Genomic DNA, 11,521 nt, shown 5'->3' with positions numbered 1-11,521 from the left:
TCTCACTCTCTCTAGTGTTGTTTTCAGCAGCAAACAACCCATTGTATGCTGCCAAACAGCACCAAACAGCAGTCAGTGTTCATTTCCTGTTGTTGTAATCAAAAACAGGACTCCAATGATTATTAAATTGTTCTATAACTGCTAAATATAATGATGATTGCTCAATGTTTCTCTTGCATTATCCTTTGCCGAATGCTAAGAAAAGTTATTTTCATAATGATGATGTGTCCGTATCTGGCATGTCATTATCTCACAGAGATCAAACAGATGAACAAAAACATCTCCAATTCTGCCAAAGTTTTCAGTATTTTATTAATCTTCAGTTAAGGCAATCCATTACAAAGCATTTCACAAACCACAGTATGACGACAATATCATGTCCAACACCTGGTTTGGAAATTATTCAGCATGCAAGTCAGAGACCAAGAGAGGTATGTAAACAACCTGGGATAAAACAGGATTAGTGGCAAGAAAAACCAATACAGTTTGTGTCTCATAGGAACAGAATGGAAAGAACCCAGAGATACAACATGCTCAAAGTGGCTGTTTTCTCTCAATAACATCGAAGGAAACAAACAAAGCACATGGCAGATGCACTAATCAGGTGAAATGAAGGCTGACTACGAGACTTCCTGCCGTTTTGGCACAAACATGCACATTGTCTATAGAGGCCAAGTTCATCTAAACACGTTTGGCACTGAAGAGTCTTTATATGGGGCTTATGTACATAATTAGAGTTCAGCCTCATGGAAAATTCTAAATGAAGGGATAATCAATCCCATTTCCACCAAGAGAAAATAAGTCCTGTTATTGTTGGAAAGACTTCTTTTAGACTCAGAAAATGTGTCATGATAATTTGATGTTTCACAGTTGCATAAGTGTCATCACTGTGCTCATTCCATATTTATTCATTTATTAGCTAAAGGTACAGAGCAGATTTTGAGGATAACAGTGTCTAGAACGAGGATTATAATGCAACATTAGTATAAGAGCTGCATGCTGGCACTGACTTAACTTGACATTGTGCCTGCCAATGTTCTGAGTAATGAAAACCATATCATTATTTTTGATTTCAAATAAATAAAATAAACAATAAAACGTGCATTGAAAAGTAGATTCTAGAGAGATCACTTCCAAGGAAAGTTAATAAATATATATCATATATTTATAATTTAACATAATACATATTTAAATAGATTTAAAGAGAAATGTATTCAGTGTATATTCATGGTTTCTTTTTGGCTTGAATGGCTTTCTGTAGAGGTATACTGGTATTTGTGTGTGTTGTATCACTGAACTTAATAGCCTCATTTGGCAGGAGATTAAATGCTGCTTTGTCTTCTGAGGGAATAAAGTAATCACTGATGAAAAATTAAAAAAGATCAAGAAATTAAAAAAAAGAAATGTGGATCTGGGCCCATGAGAGAGAAATTCACTGCCTCCGGATTGAGTTCTTGCTACTTCACCCAACTCTACTCTTTAAAATCACCAAAACAGTGGGAGTCAGAGGACATTAAATGGCTTACAGAGATCATAAAGCAACATGAATTACATGTACATAAAGAACCACGATGACTAAAATATGTGAGAGCTTCACTTTCCCAGACAACAACACAGATCTCTGTTGTAGTTAGTTCTCCGGTGTCATTCAAGGAAACTGAATAACACAACAAATCAAAAAAAATGAACTCATTTTTCTCATGTTTACGTTTTCCAGATGAACTGTAAACAAGTCTTGACTTTGAATATCGAACAAGGCTCAGCGACATTGTTCATTACCATCATTTTGATTATTAGTGAAGAGCTGTAAGTATAAAAAGCACACAACACTGGTCGAGACAGTGCATATCAGTCACTGGGGCTGTAATAGTCCTAATCTTGCAACAGTTTCATTAGCTCCAACATTTTTCTGTGTGTACATCTTAAACATGAGACCTGCTGCTGCTGGCAGAACAACACCTGGGTAACTGAATTTGGATATGTTTCCATATAATAGGCACATTTGGATTGAGATATCGTGAGAATGACAGATACTAGTGAAAAGAATGGCCATTGTATATATAGATAACAGAATAGACACAACAGATGGCTATAACTGTATAAAGAGTAAAAACAAATGCAGTGAATATAGCCGTTAAATTGTGAAATCAAATTGTGACATTGTTTTTTTAAATACAATAGGCCTATGTGCATTTGTGTAACATGATGTTCTATGGAATCATTGTCATTTGAAAAAGTAAGTACACAGTGCTGAAGCAAGAAATTCAGACTGAAAAGATGGACTCATACCTTTCTTGTTTTGTGCAATCACTCACTTAATTTTTCTTGATGAAGAAAAACATCCAAATCCCAAATATCTCATACTTTTCTGCAGGTTTTATGATTGTTTGGTTTTCTTTCTCGGAAAACAAATCAATTTACCAAGCAGAAAAGTGGAAGGTGTTTGCTGACATCAGTCTTTCAAAAGACTATTTATAGGGTCCTTTAAAACCAATATCCCAGTTGATAAACTGCAACCGCAACAAACATAATGGAAAGAAACTCAAACAGCAAGATAACAAATGAGATTTGGCAGCATGGGTGCATACTAACAAGGAAGGTGTGTGTGTGCGCTTTGAATAGTTAATCTTTCTCTGTAAACATACAGATTTCTCTTATGAATGCATTATGATACATTAGTATGATAGAATATGTCTAAATATACTGCCCATTGTAATCTGGGTAAAATAATGTCGGAAGACAATGTTCAAGCTACTTTGAAAAATATGATGTGGGATCCTTTCCATTATTTTCATTGTGGTCGTTTTTCTGTCACTTTTCAGCTTATTAACATTGTAACCGTTGTGCTTTTTATTTGGACAATAATTAGTGCATTCTGATATAAATATTACAAATACATACAAGACATGGCGCTTGTAAATTAGTATGGAAACAGCTCACAGCAGGTCTTCTACATTACAGCTGGCAATCAAAAATTACCCATCAGAGAAAATGTTTCCTAAACTGCAGAATAGGTTATTATCACATGCTTTTATATTACAGTCCTTATCAAAGTAGAAATGTTTATTTTTCTTAATTACACTGGTCACAAAATATAAGATGGAAAACTACAGGGGAAATATTACTTTAATCCCCCACGCTTTTAAACCTCTTTAAAGGAATAAATTATTTCTGCAATGAATAAATACACACATTATCTCCTAGTTTAACACACATCAACTCCAAACGGTATCACAAACATGATACACACTGGCACATCCTAATATATGTATGCCTTCAGTCAGGTTTACTATCCATTACATCACCACTTTGACAGGTTTGACAGCAAACGACTAAAACCTCCGTCTTTATCGGGCTCCTCTCAACTGTCAGAGAAAAACAACCCTCTCTCATCATCAGCACGTTCCCCTAGAACAGTCTCATGCTCCAAAACAAAATGGAGTCTTATCTTCATTTTATCTAGCCTTAAAAATATTCATGAAAGGCCCTTGAACATGATCCTAATTCCCCCTCAAGGGAGGGAAGCAGTTTCCAATCAATCAATCAATCAATCACTCAAACAATCAATCAATCAACCAATCAACCCCGACCGTGTCCCACACCGACCCAGAGTGGAGCGTGGGACTCAGACAGGGTTGGTTGGGGAGTGGTCAACAGGTGAGTAAGGTGGTGGGACAGGGTTGGGTTTAATACCTCTGCTCTTCATGTAGGAGATGAGCTGGTCAGGGATCTCAGCTAGAACGTCTTTTGCCAGCCTCGCCATGCTCAGTACATGGTTACCTGTGCGGTCCATGTAGTCTCTGAATGGTACAAACTGTGGTGACACAAAAAACACATAGCAGCAATTGTCTTCAGTTGTTATCCACTGATCAGTTATATTCTTTGTAAGCCTTGTAGGCCTTGTGCTGTAGTTATAATCCTGGCTTTTTGTATATTAACATCAATTAATTTATATTGTGTTACATACAGTACATAACCATGGACAAAATGTGGAGGTAGACAAAACAAACTCCCATTTTGAACTGGTGTCATGACTGTTTGTGAAACCAGAAATTCACAGACTTGACCTAAAACCAGACAACTGTTGGACAACACCAGCTGTCAGTCACAACCACGCACCCACTTGCTGTGCTTTATCTTCTGATGTCTTTCAAATAGGTATATCATTTGCTAAATCAACATCATGTTCTATAGAAGAAGACCCCAAACTAACAATAGAGCTCCGGACATCATGTGACTCAAATTGCTCACTGTAAATCTACAGAGATCGAGCAAAAAAGGAATCACAGCACCAGACAGACTGAGTATCTTTCTCTAGTATATAAACAGCCACAGCAGACATTATTCTAGACCTGCAACTAATGATTATTTTCATAATCAATTAACCTGTCGATTATTTTCTCGATTAATCGATGAATCGCTTGGGCCATAAATATCAGAGAACCTTAAAAAATGTTGATCGGTGTTCGTCAAACCTGAAAATGATGATGTTCTCAAATGTCTTTTTTTTGTCCACAAACCAAAATGATTCACTTTTAATGATTTCTTTGTTATCCAGAGTAAAGAAATTAAGAAAATACTCACATTTTTGAAGAGGCCAACTACTGAGGTGTACAAGCTTTCAACCCTAAATACTCGACTATAAATCAAGTATTTGAAAATCAGCATAATGATGAGCTACTGTGTAAGACACATTTGTGATAGATAGCAGTGAGGATGACATTCAAATAGCTGAGTCTATTCTGGGCATAGATATGTCAAGGAAACTGATATAAATTGGCAAGTTTAAATTGCACAACTTGGAGCATGATTTACATTTTAGCCTCTAAAGAGGAGAATGTCTATATGTTCATTTCTTACATTTTGTTCAAAGTTGGCAATTGGTGCGTGCTAAGAGTGAGCTGTCAAAAAGAAAATGTCCATTATGGGAGATCCTCTTTTGATTGAGTGTCAATGTCATGTCAATCGATATTATACATATTATACACGTAAAGACTGTGGCACAAGGTGAAAGACAATGGGGAGTGACCAAAATGATCATATATTAAGACGATGTATTTTGCTTTGGAAGAAAACATACTCCATTTATGCTTTGAAACCATTGTGCTTTCAGGAAATGAGTCTTTACTCAATGAGCATACAGTGAAACATCTCACCTGTACAATGTCTCTTTCTGCCAACTTCCCTCTTGAGGAGATCCTGATGTCATCACCATCAAGCTCTACCATGGCTAGAGATAAAACATATATCAAAAAAATATTCCTTGGTATATACACACATTAATATACTTAATGACAAAACTAACAGAGGCAAAATGATAATTAGAATGATAACAATTTCACTTTAATTTAATTGCTGACACACTAGTGGCGGTGCCAGTTACCACTAACTTTTGTTTTTCTCACCATCAAACTCAGCTTGACCAACTCCAACAATGATGATAGACATGGGAAGTTTGGCTGCCTGTTATTACAAAAAACACATTTAAAAAAAATATATATAGTCAGCTTTTAATTTAAATAGATGGAAGAACACATATTCCCCTGACACAATCATTTTTATCAGATCAATGAGGGGTTTACATTTCCAATTATGTTTATTTCCAACAATTCACTTTTCATTCTGCATTCTGTTGGTATTAATGTGATATAATTCCCCAGAGAAACCGTAAAAGCAATAACAGGACAGAAAATAAATGCTACACAGCATCACGGCTTTCCAATCATGTTCAAATTCATATAGAAACAGCATATAAGACAATGTTTTAGCTGGCTATGCATGAAATATATACAATATTGCCATGTTACAGGCTCCTTTGACAACGTTAAAAGCAAATAAGGTTATGTTCTGTTAAAGTCAAAATAAGAATGCCACATGTCCAAAACCCAAACCTATGAAACTTTAATAAAGTTTATCTTCTCCACAGTTTGTGGTGTGAAGCTCAGTCCACTGAATGACTTTAGACTGTGGTCCTGAAGTGGAGAATGTGAAAGCCCTGGCATGAATGAATGATGCTTGTGGTAGAAGTGCATTTATTGAGGTAAAAGTAGGTCAACTTTCCTGGAAAAACCTCCCGAGGGGAGAAGCCTGTCACCGATAGGAGTAAACAGACAGACAAGGTCCACCCTCTTCATGTTCTCTGTCATTTTTCAATCTCCATCCCATGTCCCATTTTATCTTTCCCTAAGCTCATTCCTCAGGACCTTGTGTTCTCTACACACAAACAAACCATACATTGTTTTTGCCCCTTTGCTGCAACAGAAAACCGCAAAGGGGCACACCTATCATTGCATGATCAGATTCTGTATCCAGAGCTGAATTATTCAGGCTACACCATTTGTTACTTTGTAGTGCACCATCACTCCGGGGATCACACTTTATCAATATCTAAAGTCATACATCAATGCTCTCACTGCACAGGCCTATAATACACATACTGATGGCACATTCCTGTACCTCTTGAAAACAAATTTCCATCAGCTTGTTAAAATAAGTGGAAAAAATGTCACATTATAAATTCATTTGACACTTTTTGTTAGTGAATTAAGTTTCAAGAGACACCATTACATTTGTTTTGTGGATTGTAATAAACAACAACAATCTCAATTGTGGACAGAGCTCGATTACGAGACCACCGTAAACATCCATCTGTCCATTGTGTACAGTTTTATTCTCACTGGCATGAAAACTCAACACTGACGCTTCCCCCTCCCTTCCCCTCTCCTGGCTATGTGCAATTGTTTTAAATGGAGCTGACGAACACAAGCTGTGGAGCCATGTCCATGACAGTGGGATAGTTTTTTTGCCGGCTTGGCCATAATGAAAGTCTAAAATAACACTATCACTGTCTTATAACCGGTAGCTGGCTATAGGGTGTGTGTGTGGATCTCTGAAGCACTTTGTGTTTATGGTGAGACTTGAGACTTCACAAGACCTCTTGATGCTGAGGACTCTGAGTCGGCAGCCTTGATCTTGCAAAGCTGGTTTCTTGCTAACAGATGGTAGGGGGAGTGGAGAGAACCCCTAATCTCCCTGCAACAAGCCATTTAATCATCACAGTGACTCAGAAGCTGTTAAATTAGGGTAAAAATCCTGCATAGTTCTGCTTTAAAGACATCTCTAAAGATACATCAGAGCACCAGAGAGCACATGTGAAAAAGCAGAGGTGGAGGGATGAGCATTAAGCATTTTTATGGTTCATCTCTGCAGAGCAAAGGTTAAGCACCAGGTGAAGCAAGTCATTTGGTTCTTTGCTCTGTGGCAGAGAAAATGAGGTAGCAGGTCCAGGCTGCGAGGTGAGAGGTGACAGGAGGACACAGCAGGTTCGGCCTGAGTGGTGCAGAGCAGCAGACAAGATCTTAAAAGGAAGGTGTGGCTGTTCGAATGGTTTGATTAACAGTCGCAAATTCCCTTTAAACCCAGTCTGCTGTGGGTCAGAGTGTACCGAGATGACAAAGACTCACAAAGCGCCAGCCGTACCACCGTAGACACATCAAACGACACATTTTAAATAAAAAAAAATGTAATCCTTAACACAAATGACCAATCAGGTGCCTCATGTAGAGCAATGGATAAAACCCATGTCTCTAATTAGGTGAACCTGTTGACCTGAGATTAAATCCCAGCTGAGCCCCCAACCTCCCAAGTGGTATAATAAGAAAGGGAAAATATTGGACAAACAGGAGACTAAAGCACTGGACGTGAGAAAAGTGGAGCAGAAAACATCCTATAAATCCTCAAATCTACTGCTGGATTATGAAGCCCTCAAAGTAACAGAAAGCCTGAGAGCAGTGACACAGTGAGTTAAGAGCACCTGTAATGCCAATGCCGTGCAGAGGACCAGAGAGAAAATGTGAATGTCTTCTGGCTACTTTTAGAGATGGACTTACGTTCACTATGGCTTCCTTGGTCTGAGCCATATCTGATATGACACCATCAGTGATTATGAGCAGGACAAAATATTGAGATCCATCTTGAACCGCTGCAGCATATCTGAAACATGGAAGCGAAGAAAAGTCAGATATATTCTACGTGTTCATGGATTTACATCAAACTCAGACTCATTTGAATAATCACTCCTGCCAGGGGTGGCAATCACAGTGCATGTTATCAAAAAAAAATGCATAAAAATATTAGAAAAAAAAGTTCTGTTCAGACAATGCCCCCCCCCCCCACCCACTCCTCCCAGCATGTGACACAGAAGCTTAATATAGACGCTTCACATTGCAGAGGTCTATCCAGACACTATTACAAAACCCATCAGAGACACCACAGAGAGGGTGGCCTAGTTTCAATCGACCATCGCTGGCTGCCCTATGAATAATTTATTAAACTGTTTATGCAAGTGCTGCAGTCTTATTCTTTCAGAACATTATTGATTGCCCAGAGCTCAACTGACCAGACTTGATGAGCGAGTGGGGGGGGGGATATGTTGGATCAGCACGAGAGCCAAGGGCAGGTCGGAGGTGAGCCCTTACTGCACGTTCAGTTTGACAGTGAAGTGATGACATTAAATCAAAGACGGGAGCCCGAGTCAGTGACAACGGGAAGAGCAATGACTGGTCTTCAGGAGATTAAAGAGTCATTTGACATAAATAATATCTGTTCCGCAATAATGTGGACAACGCTTGCTGGACACATTTGGCCACGTTATTGATAACTGCAGCGCCGAACGCAACATAGATATTGTAAGGTACAATCTACAAAGATCAGAACAAAGAATCATACATTATTTATCATACTGTAAATCTACTTAACAGTATATGCATTGTCCACCAACACTATTTACCCTTTAAAGATATCTGCCTGTTTTCAACAATTAATTCACTTTGACCAATTTCACTTGTTCTCAGTAGCATAGTCTGCAAAGGTCTGCAAAGCTTGTATTATTTATTTATTTTTTTAATCTGTTTCTATCTTACAACTTTGACTCACTAAAGGCGAGGTCCATCTTAAAGTCAAAGTTCTCATTTCTCATAATCTCAAATTCAGGAAACTCATGAAAAGCATAAAAAACCTTACCTCTACAATGCCAATACAACCAGTTCACTTTGCCACATTCTTCTGACAAAAAAAATAAATATCTACCATCCCTTCCCTGGGTCTGCTTAGTTCATAGAGAACCCTTCACTCGGTGTCTGAATACATCTGACAGTGTTTACCTTGCCACATGATTCACAACAGGTGCAAAGTTGGTGGGTCCATACAGCTGAACCGTCTTAAGGCTTTGATGGTACGCTTCCAGAATCCCTTCCATGCCGTTACAGTACGGGTTCTCTATGTTGCCGTTCTGGGGAAAACAACATGAATGAAACACAGCAAAAGACATTCAGTATGGAATACAATGGGCTTGGCATAACGATATATTTGATGTGATAAAACAATATTTCAGTTGAAAAACATTGCGTTCGGGACTAACCTTTGAAATAATTGAAATTGGGGCCTGACAATGAACATGAAGTCATACAATCAATCACCTGTTAAGTTTATAAGGTGCTCTTGACAGTCTGATAGCTGTGCAGATCCACTCTAGAGATTTCGAGTGAACCTTGGCCTCAGAACATTTAGAAAAGTAATAGTATCACGATGCACGATGTAGCTGCGGCTGCTTCAAGGGCTATAAAGCTCCAGATTCCTGCACAATTCTGAGACAGCAAACATAACAATAATGTAGGGAAGTGGCAGGGCAGAGTGTAACGATAATGCTTATCATTTGATATAATTATAATATATTATGATATTGTCATATACGAACATCCTCGTGTAGACAGCATGATTGTTGAGACACTGCACTTACACAGTGCACACATAACATATAACATCTAGTTCTTGTATTTACACTTAATTGCCACTTTATTAGGTACACAGGACACTAAATAAATTGTGGTTCTCTGCTGATGAAGTGTTCTTCTGAGATGATCTTCTGCATACCTTGGTTGCTAACCAATGACATCAACAATGCATTTTGTTCAGAGAACTGCTGCTCACTTAGACCATTCTCTGTAAACCCCAGAGATGGTTGAGCATAACACCTGGAGATCAGCCTTTTTTGAAATACTCAGTACAGCCCATCTGGCACCACCAACAACCATAGCCATGTTCAAAGTGACTTAAATCACTACTGTTCTTAAAAATCAGTTAATCCGATGTACTCTTGCCTAAAGTACACACAAAAACCTTACTCTAAACCTTATATTTTCACTTTGAACTGATTGAACATACATTCGTATGAGTACTATATTCAATGTCTGCCCATAAACCCTCCTGAATGTAACACAGTGGACCTTTAACACAGGACTGTGACGTTGCATTTATACCACTTACAAGATTAAAGCATACAAAAATGAAGCTTCAATGATATGGTGAGATGAATCTCAGTTGGCAAATTCTACTGGAAATATGGAGTGATGCGGGCATTACGATGTAGACAGACTCTTTGTTAGCCTGCACTAAGCCACAGCCAAAGCCACATTAGCTGGCTGAGAGAAGCCAAATTGATTTAAGAATCCTTCAACCTTACACAACCTCATTTGCACTATAAAAGTTAAAAGGAATTCAGTCTGAATTATGCATGTCAGAGAGGTGTAGCAGCATTCAATGCAAAATACACACATCCATATTGCACATGAAAACATGGCACATCGAATGCGTACAAGCTGGAGAGAGCATAAACACACAAATGAGAGCTCACACTAATGAGCTCCACTGGAATATTTTCCCACATACAATAATTTTCACTTTCATTCAGATCAAGAATCCTGACACATACTTTATACCACAACGTCAGAAATGAACCTCACCAGAGGGAACTCGTGGGAGACCCTGCCATCAGGAGGCAGCTTAGCACCGAAACCCAGTGCAGGGAACATCTTATCACTGTCATAGTCCTGGATGATCTCTCCTACGGCCTTCAGGGCCATGGCATAGGCATTCATCTGGTATGGGTTCATGTAGTGGAGTGAAGTGGACTGGGACGGATTTCCTTTCAAGACAAGTCAGAGTGAGAGTGAACTGACAGCTGCGGTGAGAGACGCATGAGTGAACCATGAATAAAGTGGATTTTTTTTTTTTTTAAATCACAGGTGAGGTTTGGTGTGCAGTGTCTGACTTATACTCTGTTGGAAAAGTGTTGTTAGCGATCGAGAAGGGAAGGACATGTTTATTACTTTGAAGCTACACTGACTGTACTGGCTAAGCTGGTGCTTTAAGTCACTGAGGTGTCGCACCGTAATTCCCAAATGGCTACATTTAGTCAATTTATTGTCATTCACAAAGCCTCTTAGTGTCCATAAACTCGGCATAGTTTGGCAAACACCTGTGCGACACCTCCGTGCCTTGAAGTCTTGGCTTAGCCTCAACAATTAGTCCAAGTCAAAAACAGTTTTCTGAGTGAAACTCTAGACAAATAAAGGTTCCTATACCACATACAAATGTCCACTAATTGAGACCAGCACCACATAAATAAATATATAAGTAACACTGACTTTTGAATTCTCAAATGTGCAATTCTGATTCATATATT

General features: G+C 38.5%; 1 protein-coding gene across 2 annotated transcripts in view; it reads right to left on the bottom strand.

The window, feature by feature from the left end:
- Positions 1 to 287: 287 nt before the first annotated feature.
- The window catches only part of cpne5a (copine Va), a 67,513-nt gene continuing 56,279 nt past the window's right edge, over positions 288 to 11,521 (bottom strand). For both annotated transcript variants that reach the window (XM_058643528.1, XM_058643527.1), the window contains 6 exons: positions 10,800 to 10,981; positions 9,162 to 9,289; positions 7,890 to 7,992; positions 5,406 to 5,463; positions 5,157 to 5,230; positions 288 to 3,814 (listed from right to left, as the gene is read on the bottom strand). In XM_058643528.1, the coding sequence (XP_058499511.1) occupies positions 3,626 to 3,814; positions 5,157 to 5,230; positions 5,406 to 5,463; positions 7,890 to 7,992; positions 9,162 to 9,289; positions 10,800 to 10,981 (734 nt within the window). In that variant the 3' untranslated portion in view covers positions 288 to 3,625. The remainder of the gene's footprint in view (positions 3,815 to 5,156; positions 5,231 to 5,405; positions 5,464 to 7,889; positions 7,993 to 9,161; positions 9,290 to 10,799; positions 10,982 to 11,521) is intronic.

The sequence above is a fragment of the Solea solea genome, chromosome 11, assembly GCF_958295425.1.
Source record: "Solea solea chromosome 11, fSolSol10.1, whole genome shotgun sequence".
In the NCBI taxonomy this organism is placed as follows: Eukaryota; Metazoa; Chordata; class Actinopteri; order Pleuronectiformes; family Soleidae; genus Solea; species Solea solea.
This window is presented reverse-complemented; position numbering and strand designations above follow the sequence as displayed.